The sequence below is a fragment of the Ambystoma mexicanum genome, chromosome 12 (assembly GCF_040938575.1).
Source record: "Ambystoma mexicanum isolate Mex_15411 chromosome 12, UKY_AmexF1_1, whole genome shotgun sequence".
Taxonomy (NCBI): domain Eukaryota; kingdom Metazoa; phylum Chordata; class Amphibia; order Caudata; family Ambystomatidae; genus Ambystoma; species Ambystoma mexicanum.
In genome coordinates, this window is record NC_090936.1 from 590,143,654 (window position 1) to 590,163,535 (window position 19,882).

General features: G+C 46.5%; 1 protein-coding gene across 1 annotated transcript in view; it reads right to left on the bottom strand.

Moving 5' to 3' along the window:
* CLCF1 (cardiotrophin like cytokine factor 1) overlaps window positions 1–19,282 on the bottom strand; it is a 765,871-nt gene extending 746,589 nt beyond the window's left edge. Inside the window, exon 1 of the mRNA XM_069628952.1 lies at window positions 18,619–19,282. Coding sequence (XP_069485053.1) covers window positions 18,619–18,634 — 16 coding nt within the window. The 5' untranslated portion in view covers window positions 18,635–19,282. The remainder of the gene's footprint in view (window positions 1–18,618) is intronic.
* Window positions 19,283–19,882: the final 600 nt, after the last annotated feature.

Consider the following 19,882-nt stretch of genomic DNA (forward strand, 5'->3'; position numbering starts at 1 on the left):
CGGTCTGAAGCCTGACTGAAAACAGTCAAGAATCTTATGTTCGTTTATATATGTCTGAAATTGCCTTGTCGCTACTTTTTCTAAAATGTTAGCAGGCCATAACAGGCCTGCTATGGGACGGTAGCTGGCAAGAACCTTATGGTCCAAAGTCAGCTTTTTCAGCAATGGGGTGAGGAAGGATTTTATTAGCTCCAAAGAGACATAACCTTGTAAATGTGAGGCGTTTATGAAAGAGGCTATAGATTTGCTAAGAACCAAGGCGTGCTGTTTGAGCAGATGCGCTGGAATAGGGTCATAGGTAAGGTGCGTAGGTTTTAGCTCTTCCAGATATTTAGCGATTTCCTCATCACCAACAGCAGAGAAGGAGAAACTGGGGCAGCGGCTAGATGAAGGGGGAGAGGGAGTGTAGGGAATATTTATATTACCTTTAGTGGTAGACTGGTGGGCAGGCATATTGTCCCTAATAGTGTTAACTTTCTCCTGAAAGAAACAATGAAATTTATTGGCCAAGGTGACTGAAGCTGGGAGGTGAGAATTCGCAATCTCAGGAATGGAAACATTTCTTATAACATGGAACAATGCCTTAGGACGTTTCTCCGCTTGTTCAATTTGATTTTGCATTACCGGAGATTTGGCTAACATCATTTCTTTTTTATATGAAGCCAAGGCTGTCTTTACTGCCAAGTGGGAGACTCTGTCTCTTACTTTCAGCCAAATTATTTCCTTTTTTCCTATAGTGTTGTTTGAGAGTTCTAAGATTCTCACTGTACCATTTATTGTTTATTGTGGTTATATAGCAATGGACTACAAATAACCCTGTATATTTCGAAATTTGCAGTTATTAGATGTGTGAAGCACTTTTTTTTAAAAAGAATAACCCTGAATATGGTAAAATAACCCTGAATATGCAAAACCGTTCGCGCTCTGAACTTGGTCCCCAGCTCCTCCCCCCCAACTCCCCAAATTCACATGGTGTCCTCTTTCCTCCTCCCCACCTCTAGCCCAATGCCATTTCATCCATTTTCCTCTTCCAAAGGGCATTTTTCCCACTTTATGTTTTTGGGTATTTACCAACATTTCAAAAAGGTTCACGAACATTTCTCGCAATAAACAAAAAAAGCCACTCTCCTGCAAAGCACCATGGGACATATAGATATGATTTAGGGAGAAGGGGGCACCTCCTTCTCCATCAAATAATTGTATAACTACTGGATGAAATAATCCTGGTCCTCCCCACCCCCCTCCTGGAAATCACGCCAATGCTTCATGGTCAGGATTTTTTCATACCTGCTCCAATTCTGTACAGCAATTTTGGCTGTGTACTTGCGCAACATGTGGACCTTTTCTCTGTGGGGAAATGAATGGCGACTAGGCCGAAACAGCGTTTTTTAACTTTCTTAATAACTTTTTAATTTTTAACAGACCTTTCCCTAAGATTTCGAGTCTGGGGCTGGGGGTAGGGTGGGGTGGCTCTGTGACAGACGTTTTGCTTGCTAAATTTCAGACAAATCTGTCTTTCGAGTCTAACATTATTAGCAATTCATTTTTTGGGTTTCCTATGTAGCTCGATATGCTTAACTGTAGTATGGATATAAATACATATATAGCACACCAGCTGAATAAGTATATTTTGGATTTAGTTTTCGTTTTATTTTGGTTTTGTTTCATTTTAGTGGGGGTTGTCATTTTCAACATTTCCAGGATGGTTAACGTAGGGACTTTGTAGTAGTGCAAATATGTGTGTGTTTATGAAAATGTTACCTTAATTGTGCATGTATGATTGTAAAGGAGGGTGCTTGTAATGTGAATTATAGCAGAATATAACAGATGTATTCTACAGATGGGGAACTTTTTTATTTTCTGTATTTTGTGGCACTGTATTCTAGGGTGGGGTAAGATTACATCATTGGTGGTTTTAAAGAAGAATGTTACTATTTTCTTAGTAGCCTGTTATACTTATTTTCTTATGCAAAGCTTCTTTGAACCTTAATGTTCATATTTTTAATACTTATAGGTTTTAACTTTTTGTAGGTGGTAAGCATAACTGTTTTTGAATGTTTGTCGTCTTTTTTCCAAGGAAGAAGCTTTCTTACCACCTGTTTTTTCTTTGAAGTATTGTCGCTGTGCTAGTTACATAAAAGTTGAGACATGACCCGGCCACTTTTCAGCCTAGGTACTGGTGAAAACCTGGGAGCTACACCTAGTCATTTGCATTCATGAGACAACTGTTAACATTTCATTATAAATAATGTCACACAGGTCATATTGAGATGTATGTGTGTTGGGATGTCATGGCAGGATTCATCAAAATACCGTAAACGTGTCCTAATTGAGTCTGTCTATAGTGGGCCTAACTATGGTATGATTTATAGTAGTGGTACATAAGTGGTCTGCTTATTAGTATGCATGTGCTTGCTTTAAATAATACATATTACGAGTGTTCTACTTATTTATCTGCCTGTTCCGAATATTACACATTACAGTTGTTCTGCTCCTCTTCTTGTAACAGTACCAGTGTTTAGGTTATTCTTATGCTTCTCACTATGAGAGTTATTTTGTTCACAGCTATGAGTTATCTGCTTATTTATATGCTTCTGATTGTTCTTAAAATTACACATTACTGTTGATCTGCTCATTTGTATGCTTATGCATGTATCATGCTTATTCATGTGCTTGCAGTAGTTTGGAATATTAAACATGCCACTACACATATTCACTATGAGAGGACTTCTGTTGTACATTACAAGTGTTCTGCTTAATCGTATGGTTCTGGTTATTCGTAATGTTACACATCACCATTATTCTGCTTGTTCATATGCTTCTGTTTGTAGCATGTTAATCGTTTTGCTTATGTATATGCTGCTGCTTGTTCATAATATTCAACATTACAAGCAGTGTGCACATGTTAAAAATATAGATACATTCCCTTTTTACAATTTAACATCTCGAGTTTGGCTGATGTGATTCTTTAACATTTTTGATGCATAAACTACTCCATACTAAAGTTTGTGTTCCAAAAATCTTGAATATTAAAGTGACAATTTTTGAGAAATAGGGTTCTAAACTTTCCATTTTGTTGTAGCTTTTTCTGTAGTGTGGGTCATGATGAGTGGAATGTGGTGAAGTCATTATGGAAGGTTGGGTTTTGAGTGTCAGGAAGGTTCTATGGTCAGTTAGAACTGGACGCTGGTGTGTGTGAATGGCCAGTGTTATGTCAGGAACCACCCAACCTTTTAACTTACCTGGTAACCTGAAATAAACATAACTTAAGCTGCATTGGTCATGGCATCTTCATTACCCATGTGGCTACTTCACATTTCCCTGTGGCAGAGCAACCTATGGCTTCCCAGATATTTTAGAATATGAACCCATACTCGCTCACCATGAAATGTGCTAGTGAGTGATGATGGGAGCTGTAGTCCTAAACATCTGGAGATCCAAAGGTTGCGACAGCCATCTCAATTATAAGAAAGTGAAAACATGCCTTTTTTCTCAACTTCCTGAATATGAGTCCATGGATTCTTACCAAAGTTCGCATGCTCAATAAATCGAATCTGTCAGGTTCAGTAGCTTGCCAAATTTGGTGGAGATCCATCCATAGGTTAAAAAGTTGAATATGTTTATATATAAAGCAAAATGTATGTATGTGTATATGTTTGTCCGGCTATACAAATTCACACCGTTGAACCCACGTCTTCCAAATTTTGCATGGATTCCTCTTTTGTGTGCGGCAAGATCGTAGTCTATGTTTGGATGCAAAAATCTTATATGCAAAAAAGTTTGGATGTGTGTGTGTGTATGTTTGTTCGGCTATACAAATCCACACCGTTGAACCCAAGATTACCAAATTTTGCATGGATTCCTCTTTTGTCTGGGGCAAGATTGTAGTCTATGTTTGGATGCAAAAAATTCACTCCGTAGACACCCTCATTTATGCAAAATGTTTGATGTGTTGGTTATTCCTTTGATATTTATCACTACTGTATACAGTTCGAAAGTGTTTATTAAAGCATTTTTAAAGGGAATTAAAATAATTACATTTATTTTTATCACGCAACTCCAAAAATGGGAAATGGCAAGGTTACAGTTTACTTAGGTTCATTCACAAGAAGAGAGCAAGATCAATCAATCTTTCTTGGACACTTTCTCAAATGTGCTGCAGCCATTGAGTGACTGAAACATGCCGCAGAAAAAAACGAACATCCCTTGGAAAAGTTCCGTCTGATGCAAAGCAAAAATCTATATCAAGAGCTACTGAAACACAAAAACAAACAGCAGCACGACTTGCCGACCAGTGAGCAAGAGCAACTTTCTCCAGGGCAAATGAGATGCCGGAGCAAAATGAAGCAAAACTTGCTGACATGAGGACGAGACATGAGGACGAGAGCAACATCCTCTAGGGCACATGAAACACCACTCAAACAGGACATGGGTAACGCTGGATACCCCAGTTAGTGTGTAATATGAGAAGTTCCCATTGAATCACCAAGTGAAAGTTGGCACATTAATAAGAAGGGCCACTGGACCAGCAGGGATATTAAGGATTGCAAGAAGGTAGCAGGCCACTGCACCATGGGAATTTTGAACAGGGGAGGGGATGGGAATAGGTGTCACAGGCCGCCAGTTAATTTAAATAAAAATGAGGAAAGCCCACTGGGCCACGAAGAATTTTAGGGGGCAGAAGAGATAGTCAGTGGACCACCAGGTATTTGGAGGTATCAGAACTGGAGAGAATAAGGGAATGGGGTGAGTGAAGAGTGATAAAAGAATAATAGGCCAGTGGACCACCTGTAATGCAGGCATGCATTTAGAAATAACAGAACTGGAGAAACTAAGGGACTGGGAGTTGGCAAGCAGCGGAAAAAAAAAACGCCAGTAGGCTACCTGGTAATCTGGGCAAAGAGAGATAAAGGGGCCCACTCACCAACAATAAAAAGTGCAGGTAAAAAGGTGTGAGCGGCTTGGGCACACCAGGGATTTGTGTGGGGGTTAAAGCATTAGGATAAGGATGAGTTATGGGGCTTGGTCATTTGTGAGTTTGTGTTTGGTTTAAGTAGTGCGAGTGGACTAATGACCGAATTACCCAGTTGAGCAGTTAGTGCATTATATTGTATTTCCACAGTTTGAGGGATCAAGGGTATGATATTTAGTGTTTCTTTCCTAGAAATCAGTAGAAATCAGTACATACTTTACTATTTAGTGTGTGAAAGCGAGGAGGCTGACACCACTCAGTGAGGAGGTAATGCCAATCATTTGGGAGAACAAGTGACAAGGTTGTGTTAGCGGTACCTTTTGGAGATAGGTTTGCAGCCATACCAGGAAAGGGCAACAAGCGGGAGGGCAGGGGGGAGATGACCAAGATGGAGGAAAACCTCAGCAAACTGGCTGCAACAATGGGAGGGCAGCCAAAATAGAACAGATGGTCAACAAGTTGTGGTGGAAGGGTGAGCGGAAGTTCCAGGAAGTAATTGGGGGCAAGTGAAAGTAAAAGAGTTAAGCAACGAACTGGAGACTCAGATGGTGAGCGATTCCGACCGGGCCAACAATGAGATAGTGCATGACACAGCGAGGGAAGATAGCAGTCCAGGGTGGGCCTAGCAAAAGAAAAAGAGACCTGTCGAGACAAAAGGAAAAGGTACTGCGTGAAAAAGGCTCTGCCATGGAACAAGAAATTATGTTGGGAAGGTACAGGGAGAAGTAGAAAGACTCGGAAAGGGGTAGAGGGCGAAAAGGAAAGAGAGAGCGAATGGGAAGAGGGACAAGGGAAAGACTAATAGAAGATCACAAAGAAAAGTAGGCCGGGTTGGATAAAAACCATAGGGTACATGAAGAGGGAGTGGGGCTGCAAAATGGAGGCAAGTAAGGGGAGCAGTGAGAGAGGGAGGAAAAGGAAAAAGAGGAAAGCGAGAACAGCGTCAAGGAAATAGCAGAAGAGGCTTGCAGAAGAGCGCGAGAAGGAAAGGAAAAGGTTTAGAAAGAAAGAGGAGTTACCACGGCCAAAGACCAGAAGGAAAGTGAGTGTTAAGTTAATGGTAGCGAGCAGTTAGAGGGGCGTGTGATGTGTGCCTATATAGAACTGCCTCTGGCAGGTACATCCTCTAGGTGTCAGTAGCGAAATGGGCACCTGTACAGCAAATCAAGGTAACATCGGAAAATGAATTATGCAGAACTGAAGTCGAACAGAAAGACCCCAAGTGTGATGACTTGTTTTAAAGCACGAGATGTTCAACTCCCTAAGGTGTTGTTTTGAATAATGTGCCAATAAGATTGCCCCTTGGTGGTGGGAGGCAGAGAGTGAGGGAAGCTTGTTGAACTGATGCCTGAGGTGTATGTGTATATCTATGTGTATATTTGTAATGTCTACTAGAGGTATGGGAGTGTAGTTAACATTGTCTAGGTAGTTGGTGGAGGTGCCACCCAGCCATCGAGGGTCAGATAGCACAGCGAGGCGAGTGCTCGTTTCTGACATCCATGCTTAGCCTGCTGGTGCAGGTCCGAATCCCGGCAGGGCCAACTCAGACTTTCATCCTTCCAAGGTCGATAAATTGAGTACCACGCAGTGGGTAATGATATCTGCTGTTATTACAGCACTTTAATGCCCACGGGTGAGCTAGCGCAATATAAAAACTGGTATTATTACTATTATTATTATTATTACTATTGTGGCGGTCCCTGTTGGCATGTAGTGACGCTTAACTCTCCAAAGTTGGTAGGCTCTTATTTAGCCACCTACTAGGGTAGGCCCTACTGGAAACTAGAAGTCAAGCACTGCTATTATTGGGAATCTGTAAACTCTTATTGTCCAACCTACCACAGTCTGCCCTTTGAGCGTAACAGAACTGAGATCGGTCGGCAGGCTCTTATTGCATCACAAATGGACACGTTGAGCAAACAGAGCCAATTTATAAGTATTTAAAACTGAACCTGCACTAGGCCTGGGCGGAAGGATGCCAGGTGCAGGAAGGAACTGATTCACCCCAGAAATGGTATAAGCCCCCGGCTGTACTTTTAGGTAGTCACCATCTTGGCAGTGGGTGGAAGCGGGTGTGCTCTTCTACGGGTTCAGGGGGGTGCTTTTTGTTAATTAAAAGGGTCTGATTATGGCCTATTTTAAACCCAATCCAAGCAAGGTGTATCATTCTTTGAGAGAGAGCGAGTGAGTGAGAGAGAGTGTGTGTGTGTGAGAGAGAGAGAGAGAGAGAGAGAGAGAGAGAAGGCCACGGCGCCTGATCAACTCCCCCACACACAATGCACACATACACGCTCTCTGCCGCTCTATCACTGCTCTGTTTTGGATATCCCCCTCTAGCTCCGTCTTTGCTCTCTACCTCTCTTTCCTGTCTACCCCTTCCCTCTCTTCCTCCCCACCCTTCTCTTTCTTTCTCTCTCCCTGAAGCTCTCCGAGCCAAACCACAATGTTCCTCTTAACCAGAGCGAAACTTTCCTGATCAAACCCACCCGGAACGAGGCCTCCAGACCCACAATAAACAAACAGAGAATTTAACAAGTCCTGTCCACAGAGGGAATAGCAGCCTCGGAGTCCATCTTGGCCCTCTATCCCTCTCCCTCCTCCCCCTTCGATTTCTCCGCTCTCTCTCCCTCCCTCCCTCCTTCTTTCCAGAGTTCGAGAATTACTGCTTGTAAAACGCACCTCCTGTTTCCTCTTAGTGGGACTCTGCAGAGAGGGGGAGGGGCGGCGATTGGTTCTTAAGGATGGAGGGGCTCCCCTGTGAGCGCCAGTCGGGTCTGCTCAACGGAGTGCAGTCTGTCAGCAGAGCCCTGGACTCTGTTGGATCTGAGCAAATCACAGTCTATCGGGACCTGCCCCTGCCATCTTTATTTATTGAGTGCATTCTGCTGGCAGAGGTCTCGTCCCCTCTATATGGGCTCAGCAACTGCGGCCTACCGCTCAAGCCTGCCTCTCTAAGCAGAACATAACCTGCAGGCAGATGCCTTTATGATAACAGACGCCAGTGCCCGCCCTATAGTTCAGCAGAGTCCAATCTGAAGGTGTCTGTATTGTGCAGTCTGCCACCAGAAGCCCCCTCTACGAGTCAGCGGAGTGCAGTCTGCCATCAGAGGCCAGGACCCAATGTAGTGGCTCAGCAGGGTGCAGTCTGCGGGCGGAAGCCTGACTGCTAACAGGGGCACTGGCCCCATCTAGGGGTTGGCAACGTGAATTCTGCCAACAGAGGCCAGTCTGCAATCAGAGGACAGGAACCTCTTTAGTGGCTCAGCAGAGTGACATCTAAAGGCATAGTCCGTGCAGTCAGCGCTTTCTTTGTGGGTGAAGTAGAGTGCACTCAGTGTGCACGAGCCTGTCCCCTCTCTGGAGCTCAGTATAATGCAGTCTGCCAGCAAAGGACAGGCCGACTGCTGGCAAGGTCGGGTTCAGACAATACACAGGCCAAGGCATCAATTTAAAAAAGTACCAAAATCCGGTATCGCGAGTCATCCCTTTTCGCTGTAAACTCTTGAGTAGTAACTGAGGTCACAGTCTCTGTAACATTACTGCTCAATGGTTCATTTTACAACACATTGGGTCAGGAAGCTTGGTCAAAACTAGCTTCTAAACTTTCTACTAAGACATCAAACTGGCCCACAAAACGTGTCCACACCACGCTAGCTTATTGAGCCGGCCATTTGGACATTGCCTTATATGCCCGTTCGAGCCTGACTGCTGGGGCTTAGAAATGACCGCCTGACAGCACAAGCAGTGCACTCTCTAAGAGATCGGTCTAGTGCAGTCTAAAGGCAGGGGTCACTTGCGCAACAGAGGCCTCTGTGGTCTCATGGGAGTGAAGTCAAGAGGTTGTCCCTACCATAGGGCTCACACACCATAGGCCTGGGCCCTTCCTAGAGCTTAGCAGAATGTAGTCTGCCAGTAAAAGCCGGGGCTCAGCCGAGGGCAGTGCCACCTCTATGGATCATGGGAACTCGTTCGGCCAGCAGAGGCTTGTGCCCTCTCTAGGGTCTCAGCAGTGTATGGATGTGTGTCAGCAGAGGCCAGGAACCAACTCAGCAGAGTGCAGTCTGCGAGCAAAAGGGCTGGGCCCTCTCTGGGGCTCACGGAAGCGCAGTCTGGCAGCTGAGGCCTGTGCCCTCGCTTTCGTTTTTTTAAGAATCCACTGTAAGTTTTACTCTCATTTAAAAAATGCAGTAATGAAAACCATTCCTACAGAGGGCAGAAGAAAGCGAAGCGGGCTCTTAAATCACAGGCCCAACCCAGCTTTCTTCAATCTCCACACTCCCTCCTTCCTCACAACACCTTTTCACCTTTGTGTGCATACTTCAGGCTGCATGGCAAGGCTAGCTCGGGGGTTATGGGGGGATATGGGAGGTCATAGAACTCAAACATCCCGCGTTCAGAGGGTCAGCCTTTTTTGTGAGCACTTAACATAATAGTACCCATAGATAGATTCGGCTTTAAAATCATGCTGTTCCACGTTTCAAACGGGAGTTGCAAAAAGTCCTCTTTTCGCAGTGGCTTTATTTCAGAACCAGTGCGTCCCTTTTAAACGCACAATAAAGATTTCCATATCCCATATCCATATCCACATTTAGAATTCTGAACCCTAGCTTGCGTCTTATCTAGATAGAAATATGATTGTTAGCATGTGCCACACTCAGGATTCTTAACTTTAGCTCGCTCCGCATCTAGATAGAAATTCTATTCTTAACATGCACCATACTTAGAATTCTGAACCCTAGCTTGCGTCGTATCTAGATAGAAATATGATTGTTAGCATGTGCCACACTCAGGATTCTTAACTTTAGCTCGCTCTGCATCTAGATAGAAATTCTATTCTTAACATGCACCACACTTAGAATTCTGAACCCTAGCTTGCGTCGCATCTAGATAGAAATGTGATTGTTAGCATGTGCCACACTCAGGATTCTTAACTTTAGCTTGCTCCGCATCTAGATAGAAATTCTATTCTTAACATGCACCATACTTAGAATTCTGAACCCTAGCTCGCACCGCATCTAGATAGAAATGTGACTGTTAGCATGTGCCACACTCAGGATTCTTAACTTTAGCTTGCGCCGCATCTAGATAGAAATGTGACTGTTAGCATGTGCCACACTCGTATGGAATTCTGAACCCCTAGCTTGCGTCATATCTAGATAGAAATGTGAATGTCAGCATGTACCGCACCTAGATGGAATCCCATAATTGCAAGGACAGCAATGCCAACCAACCAACTAACAATATCATCCCTCTGCATATACCTCTCAAACTCTAACCAAACACAACCACAAGCCTTAAACGCAGCAATCCGCACAAACTTCACAACAATACAACAACAAAACAAACCACACATAGACTTGCACAACAGCACACAACGACTATCGACTGTAAAACACCCCAAGTCCAGCCAACGGGCCCACCGGGCTGAGGCTGCCAACAGCACATCACTGCTCTCTTGCACTTTTCCAGCTTATTCCCACTAACCCACCCCCTCTTCTCCCCTTTTTCAGAGCCGCCAGAGCGCCAGGGGACCACTTCGGTGGTGATAGTGAGCGGTACAAATGTCCTTTAACATTAACATTAACATATGCCCCTCCTGTAGCCTCCAAATGTCCCCTTAGGTACCACAGTTTCTCTCTCAGACCTGCAGTAACTTGCTTTCAAACCCACAGTGCACTTTTCATTCTAACTATGCACCTCCTTCAAAACATCTAGCTAGAAGCTCCACTATTTAAGACTGTGCCACTTATTTAAACCCTGCAATGCCTCTCTTTCAGACCCATCTGCAACTGTGCCTTGCTTTCAGTCACACACCCTCTATGCCACTATTTCAGAGACACACAATGGGCCTGATTCATGGAATTATCTGCGTGGAAAAGCTGAACTTTGCGTGCCAAACTGCATGCGAAATCCCGTTCATCGATTCATGCAATGGACTGCACGGCAATTTGTCGTACTTTGCAGGAACTTCGTGCAGGCTCGGTACATCACTGCGAGAGACCAAGTACCTTGCGCGAGACAGCACGCAGAGGGCAGGGTAGAGGCCGAACTCGGAAAAAGAGGAAGAACAAGGCAAAATGTTGTTACGAGGAACGGCCCACAGGCCGTCCATCGTACGCCCACTATTGCGTGTATCCGAGCACGCAGCCCCTCGGCAGGGAAATGGCTACGCAAAGCCCTCATACTATCCACCACCCAAAGGCAGTCGTACAGACACTTTCGTATAGGATTCATTGCGCAGGGGTAAGATTGGGTGTTGGATTTAATGGTGCGTGTACACAGTTGTGGTTCTGATCAGACTCTGGGGTGTGCGCACGCAGTGTAGTGGGGAGCAGGTACGGTTTACGGGGGTTCGTATGCAGATTTTACGAGTTTTACCCGAGTTACGATAAATCGTACGCATGTTGTCGGGTTGCCATTAACAGTTACTGGGCAATCCACGCAGGGTCCCCGAGATGGGGGCCTGCTTGCGGGTGACCCCAGGCACTGTTTGAAGGGTGCATGTTTTCGAGGCTGGTGGAGCACGCAAAGGTAGCTGTTTTTGCTTTGCGTGGGGGCGTGTCAGGTGCGTTCCAGCCGCAACTTGGGTATACGGTTAATTTGCGCAAACAATTTCATGAATACGCAAAACGTTCATTATTTATTCTGCACACAGGCTTGTGCAATATTGTTCTCAACGCACGGCCTTTGCGGGATAAATGCTCACTTTTCCAAGAATAGGGCCCTATACCTCTTTCAGACACACACCCACTATGCTTAGCTTTCTGACCCACTGTGTCACTTTCAGACACTCATCCACTATGCCTCTCATTTAGACCCACCCCATCTCTCTAGCTGCCTCTCTCTCATTCTTACAGAGACACACACACGCACAATGCCTCTCCTGAAGGCTAAAAACATCTCTCTTCCAAACACACATCTGCCAAGCCTCTCTTTCAGACACCCTCCATTACTCTCTTTTAGGCACAATTTGCCTCTCTTTCAGATACCATGCACACTATGCCTCTCTTGTACCCCCACTGTGCCTCTCTTTCACACCCACTGTGCATCTCTTTGAAACGCACCCCACCCCACTATTCCTCTTTCGGGACCTCTCTCTCTCTCTCTCTCTCTATCTCTCTCTCACGCGCACACACACAATGCTTCTCTGTTAAGGCTTGTTATGCATCTCATTCAGACACACACCCACTATGACTCCCTTTCACACCCACCCTGCCTCTTTCAAACACACGCCCATTAGGCCTCTCTTTCACACACACACCTACTATGCCACTTTCAGACCCAGTCTCTCTCTCTCTCTCTCTCTCTCTCTCTCTCTCTCTCTCTCTCTCTCTCACACACACACACACACACACACACACACACACACACACACACACACACACACACACACACACACACACACACACACACACACACACACACACACACACACACACACACACACACACACACACACACACACACACACACACACACACACACACACACACACACACACACACACACACACACACACACACACACACACACACACACACACACACACACACACACACACACACACATATGCCTTTGATATGATATGATGGGTTATTTATAACGCGCTTAATACCCAGAGGTTTCTAAGCGCAGACCCAGGGATCGAACCTATGTGGCTCTGTGGATCTTGCTTCCAAGGCTAGCACGTTGCCACTGAGCTATCCTCCTGAGTCAGACACACACCCACTATGCCTCCCTTTCACACCCACCCCACCCACCCTGCCTCTTTCAAACACGCCCACCATGCCTTTTTTTCAGACACACACCCACTATGCCTCTCTTGCACCCCTCTACAACTCTTTCAAACAAACACACTATGCCACGTCGTCTCACTTTGTTTCTCTCTCTCTCTCTCTCTCTCTCTCGCTCTCTCTCTCTCACACACACACACACACACACACAAACACGGCAATGCTTTTCTTTTAAGGCTTGTTATGCCTTTCTTTCAGACACACACCCAATATGCCTCTCTTTCACACCCACCCTGCCTCTTTCAAACACACGCCCATTATGCCTCTCTTTCAGACACACACCCACTATGCCACTTTCAGGCCCAGTCTCTCTCTCTCACACACACTGTTTCTCTTGTATGCTTCTCTTTCAGACACACACCCACTATGCCTCCTTTTCATACCCACCCCTCTTTCAAATGCACAGCCATTATGCGTCTCTTTCAGACACCTCTATTTCAGAAACACACACTATGCCTCCCTTTCACACCCGCCCTGCCTCTTTCAAACACACCCCCACTATGCCTCTCTTTCAGACACACACCCACTATGCCTCTTTTTCTCCCCCTACAACTCTGAAACACACGCACTATGCCACTTCCAGTACCACTCTGTCTTCCTCGCACCCTGTCACACACACAAAGACACACGCAGTGCCTCTCTTTAAGGAACGATATGTTTCTCCCACACAAACACACACAAACAATGCCTTTCTTTAATACTGTCAGTAGTGATTACAGGTACACAGATACTTTCTTTCAAACTCACAATATCTCTCCTTAAGACGCAAAATTCCACTTTCTTGCACACAATGCCTCTTTCTCAGATCCCTCGTATCATTCAGCCGTACTGCCCTAGTAGACTTCAAAATCCAGATGGACTCTATTAGGGACTCAGGTCAACTCTGCATCCTTCTCCTATTTGACCTATCAGCAGTGTTCGATCTTGTTGACCATAACAAACTCTAAGCCACCCTAGCTAAAGACTTTAACTTCTCCACCGACGCCACCATGTGGATTAAATCGTTCCTAGATTAACAAACTTCTAGAGTCTCTATAGGCAAAGAAGCTGCAGACCCCATTCCAGTCCCCATTGGAGTACCCCAAGGCTCTTGCCTATCACCTACCCTCTACAACGCCTGCACAAAGCTTCTATTCTCAACCCTAGATGATATGGGTTTCATCTACACAAATTTTGCAGATGACAACCAGATCCTCATTCCACTCACAGAGAACTACCCCAAAGACAAACTGACGATTAACAAGAATCGACGCCATCATCCAAAACTGGATGCTACTTAATAGTCTATGCCTCAACGATTAGAAGACAGAGATTCTCATTGTGGGGTCAAAGTCTAAAATAGGGGCCCTACCTCCTGACTACGCATCTATTAACATTGACGGTTCCATGATACCAGTACTGAGGCAAGTAAAAACCCTAGGAGTTTACTTGGACGCAAACACATCAGCAGCCTTTCTTCGTCCACCGCTTATACAGCTAATCACTCTTAGCCGACAATTCCTCTCCCCTACTTACTGCATTACATTGGCTAGAGCCCTGATTCTCTCAAGACTCGACTATTGCAATGTCCTATTTCTAGGTACATCCAGCACCAACCTAAAAAAAACTCCAACTGATACAAAATAAAGCCTTACAGGCCGCCCTAGGAATTAGAAAGTCAGACCATATCTCTAAAACCAGAAGAGATCACCACTGGTTGCCCATAGCAGCCAGATTCATCTTCAAAACGCATGCATCACATTTAAAAGTCACCAAAATAAAGCTCCCTTCTACCTTATCAAAGTACTAGCAAAAAAAGAAGTCGCTAGACCTCTACACCTTCTACTTCTTGCCACGCCTCCCTACAGAAACTCTATAGCGGGAGGTAGTAGCTTCCAATACCTAGCTCCAAAACACTGGAACTCCCTCTGACTCAGCATTAAAAAAGAGAAATCCCTCATGGCGTTTAAAAAGTCACTCAAAATTTTGTTATTTAACCAATACAAATAACGCCACCACCTCAGTACCTGTAAATATACTGTACTTTTTTTGTATTATCTGGCTTATGTAAATACTTTTATGATTGTCTTACTGCAACTTCTCTGCAATGTTTCTAATGAATAATATTTTAACAAGCTGTCTGTTGCCTCACCATGATACCCAAGGGTTTGGGTGTATAACATATGCAATAAACAAATAATACATAAAATAAGTCCCACAGCAATTTGCTTTCAAACCCTCGCAGCCCTTTGTTCACAAATATGTTTATAATTCTCACTTTGCATCTACCTTTGACTCATAGTGCCTCTTTCAGACCCACAATGCTCCTTTCAGGCCAGCCACACCTCATCTAACACAACATAAAGCCCCTCGTTCAGACAATAATTACGCCCTTTCAGAGCTTCATTGCCAGTTTCAGGCCCACCATACCTTTTTTGCTGCCCACAACGCCTCTTTATACCCCCGAATGCGTCAATTTATGTGCCACAATGTCCCTATGTAGACCCACAACGCCCTTCCAAAAGATCGCCTTTGCCCATCTTTCAATCCCATAATGCCCCTTTGAGCCCCAAAATACACATTTTTAATTCTGACCATTCCTTTGTTGCACACACGAAATGCACCTCTTGCAAGCACAGTCTTTCTTTCGAGCACACAATACCCATCTTTCTTTGAGACCAAGTGACGCCGTTTCAGGACCGCAATGACTCTCGTACTCGCTCCTAATGCCCTCTCTTTCAGCCTCAACAGGCGCCTATTTTAATTCGAAGGTGTTATTTCATAGCGAACATTCATTCTTACAGTCCCAGTAGTCTCCTTTCAGGCACACACTGCCTGCCAGCTTTTCCAACTCAATATCCACATCTTTCAGATACACGCGTTCGTGATACACAAATGCCTCTCTTCGATGTCTTTCCGGAACAAAATCCCCCTCTTTTGCAACCATAATGCCCCTGACAAAGACTTCTCTCCCGAACTAGAAGATATGCCAAACCCACAAGAACGCTGGTAACCAGAATACCTGCCAGACTCGAAACATCGGTCAGGCTGCACGAAATGCTCTTCAGTGGCACGCAGAATGCCAAAAAGCCTCTTGTGCATTCTGGCATATACACATAATGGTTTTCATCAGATGCAAAGCCCCATGTGCGATATCTAGGATATTATCCCGAATATCCATTGTCAAAAACAGAATGGCCTGGCATTCTCGGCCAGATGTCTCTCAGGCAATCCTGAAATGCACTTGTTTTAGACAATTTTCCCTGAGCAGAGAGCACTATGATCCGACAGATGATGCCAATCCCGCAATACCCTGGTCCGACCCGGGGTGCCTTTCTGTCACATACAAAAGGAATTCTGTCAGGCGCAGGCCTACAATTCCTCTGCAGTGAGACGAAAAATACCTCTCTTTCAGACACAGAATACCCCCTCTGTCAGCCGCAAAACTCCCCTCGGCCCGGCCCGAATCCCCCGCTTCTTCAACCAGAAGTTTTCTGAGAGACTGACAGTATCCGCGGTCATATCGAGAAGACCTCTATGGCACCCGCAGGCGGCAGGAGACGTAGTAGATGCCCGAATATTCGCTGCCAGCCCAGGAACGCACCTGTAACTCCCAGGAAACCCACCTGTCCATCCCATCCCCTATTTTAAGAAGCCCTTTTTACCACGCTCTGAACCTCGTGGGAAGGCTTGCAGCGCCGCTTGCCTATGACCGACAATAATGGCCAGCGCATATTTTCCGTAAGCAGTCCAGTAAAAACACAGACAAATGCCCCACTTAACGACATACTCCACTGCACCTTCGCACACTGGGTGCTGGTGGCGGGCGGCACCCCATATCCCTACCTGAGCCCCTTCCCTCCAACACAACGCCCCACCGCCCCTGCCCCCAGCCCGAAGAGCTTCAATGCACCCAGGTTGACTGTACAGTTAGTTCTGCGAGGTTTTCTCTCCTTCGCCCGGCCCCCACCTCCCTTCTTCAAATTATTCTCAATTAGGATCCAGGAATGTGCTCTTTAAAGTGCAGCCCACACCCTAGCAACCGGAAAAATAAGGGCACCCTCCGTGAGCCAGAGCCGGGGCCAGCGCCGTGTGCTGTCCCAGCTCTAGAGGGGCCACAGCGGAAGGGTCCTCGGCCCCACCGGAAGCCAGGGGTCGCTCGTTTTTGGAGGGCTTGCCGGTTTCCTTTATTTGGCGTTAAAATCGCAAACACACTCTCACTATGAAAACAGGACGGACCCATTCTAAAGGGCACGCGGCAGGCAGAAAGAAAGAAAAGTTAACAACAGGGAAGGGGAAGGCTAGAGCCCAAGTAACCCCTGTATATAGAGACCTAGGAATGAATGCGCAGTATGGATCGACTTAGCCGACCTGACATCTTTCAGGTGTCTTCCTATGCGAATAGTCAATTATTTTTTTTTTAAAAAGGTGGGGGTGCAAGGGGGGGGCGAACCATCTCTTCCGCCTCAAAATGTCCAGTTTTTCAACTCTCAAATATCATGTTTAACCCACAAAACGGGGGCGCTTGGCCGCTGTTGCACTGAAGCGGAGAAAGGAATTTCGCAGAAATCATAAATCCCCGCTCCACAGTAACCCCAGGGGCTGCACACCTTAGGGGCAGAGTATGGGCCCAGCTGCTGGAATGTGGGCCCGGGGAGCCCCTCCCTGCCGCTGTTGGTGGTCACGGCCGGGGGCTTAGGGAAAAGAGAGACATGCGATGCTATTGTGGAGAGTTCTAAATACTGGCTAACATAACACAATGGCACAAGACAAGAATAACACGGCATGGCATGAACTACAGATAGAACGGAGTGGGGAAGACGTGCAGAAAGGATTCCATGAGACAGCAGCGAACAGGGAAGGAAGGACGTGAAAAAGTAAAGTGAAGAAAGTGTAAGAGATGAAGAAAAAAGCCGGAAAAGAAGCACACGGGACGTTCACAAGCTCTACAAACCGAGAAGAGGACGCTGAGCAGAAAAAAGAGATATCGTAAACAGTTGTGCTAGACTTAGGGGGCGAGAGTGCATGGATGCGAAAAAGAAAGGGACAGTGTGGCCTGGAGCGTAAGCGAGAGCGGCAGAGAAGATGGGGACACTTAAAGAGAGATGGGGGAGAGCCGTGGGGACACTAAGGCAGTGCTTAGATCTTTGGTGATATCCATAAATCAGATGCAAACTGAGAAACAGTAAAGCAAGGGAAGAGGAAGTCAAAGAAAAAGAGTCTCAAAGAAGATAAGCCATGGCCAAGCACGACGAGCAAGAACAGGCAGAAATAGGAAGGATGTGGTAAAGAACACGACAGGGCAAACAGCAGGAAAAATAAAAACAGGGGGTGGATGTAGAAAGGAACTGGAGGTAGAGAAATGTGAGCAAGAGGGAGAGATGGAGAAAAAGATACAGAGAAGAAGTGAAAGGCAGAAATGTTCAGGGACGAGGAAGCTGGAAAGGAGGACATGTAGAGTAGTCGAGGGAGAGTTGAAGGGAATGGGCATAAACAGAGCCAAGCAGAGGAGTAATAATTATCCGTAGAGACAGAAGGAAGCGGTACAGAAGTAAGGAGGGAGTGGGGGAGAGGGCGCTAAAGACGTGAAGAGGGAAAGAGAGGGATATTGGTGCAAGGATAGCCGTGAAAAGAAAGAGAAAGACAGAGGAGGCTGGGGAGGAACAGGGATTAGTGATGTAAGGAAAGAGAGAGCGAGCGCGACAGAAAGCTGGACGGACCGGGGCATAGAGAGCGAGGGACAGCGAGGCACGCAGGGGAGAGCGTAAGGGGGCAGTGACAGATGGATATAGTTGAGTGGAGCACACGGGCGGGATTACAGAGGAAGGGACAGAGGTGGAGGGGACGAGTCGCAGTCTACAGTCCGGTTCCTACCTGCGCTGAAGTCCATGGTGGGGCAGTCAGGCCCGGAGTGCGAGGTCCTCGGTGCGGAGTTTCAGGCCGGTGTGGGCTGGTGGTGTCAGGCCGCTGCGGGGTGTCAGTCCACTGCGGGATGGTGTCAGGCCGGTGCGGGGTGGTGCCAAACCGGGGCGGAGTGTCAGGCCGGTCCCATCGGAGGCAGCCCAGCTCTGAGGTTCTCCTGACGGGACCCCGAAGTCCATCTCCATTCCGCAGCCTCTGCCTAAATATTTATTTATTTTACGGGTGGGGGGCGGGGGTCGGTGCTGTAAATAGTCCTTGGCCCCCGTGCTCTGGAAGTGACTAACCACAAGCCCCGAGGAGAGCCATCCCTCCGGAGGACAGGCCGGGGAGGAGAGCAAGGAGGCTGAACTTTCGGATCACTCCTTCAGTCAGTCCACAAAAGAGCTGAACTCCCACAAGTGAAAGCAGAGGCGGCGAGGTGGGACAAGGCTGCCCCCGTGTGTTGTACACCTACAATGAGAGGGCTGGGGAAGAATAGCGGAGACAGGCCTAAGGGAGGAAGCGAGAACGGACGGAGAAAATAGGAGAGGATGGAGAGAAAGAAGAAGAGGCAAGGGGAAGAGGTTAGGGAGAGAAAAAAGGGAGGTGTGGGGGGAAAGCCTGCAGTGAGATCTGCACGGCACAAGATCGAGGGGAGAAGAGAAAAGAGACTCAACGGGGGCAGCGAGGACGGATTAAGAAAAATAGAGCGAGGGGGAGAGACGAAAAAGAAATAACACGACAGGGGGTGAGAGAAAAAAGAGGTGTGGAAAGGCGGCTCAAGTGTGTCAGACACCGACTGGACAGCGTGGGAGAAGGCGAGACAAGTGGACGAGCGTGGGGGAGAGAATGACGGGGAGATGTACGTAAGGATAAAGGGGGAGACGGGATAAAGGTGCGGGGCAGAGGAAAAAGAAAGGGGTATTGAAGGATGCAGGGAACGAGGGAATAAAGGCGATGAGCAGAGAGAGGTATGAGGTGATGCAAGGCCGCTGCTAACTGTTGTACGCCTACACAGAGAACTATTCGGGTTACAGGTGGGGGACCGGGAGGACTAAAAAAGCTAGAAGTGAGGGGGTGAGAGGATGGAGAAATGATTGAGGAGGAATAGAAGAGAACAAAGAAGAAAGAGGAGGGATTGAGCAAAGAGCCCAGAGACGTTGACGATGATGTAGAAAAGGGCAGTGAAGGGGCAGCCAAGGAAGGAGAAAGGAAAACAGGAAGCTGGGTTGATAAA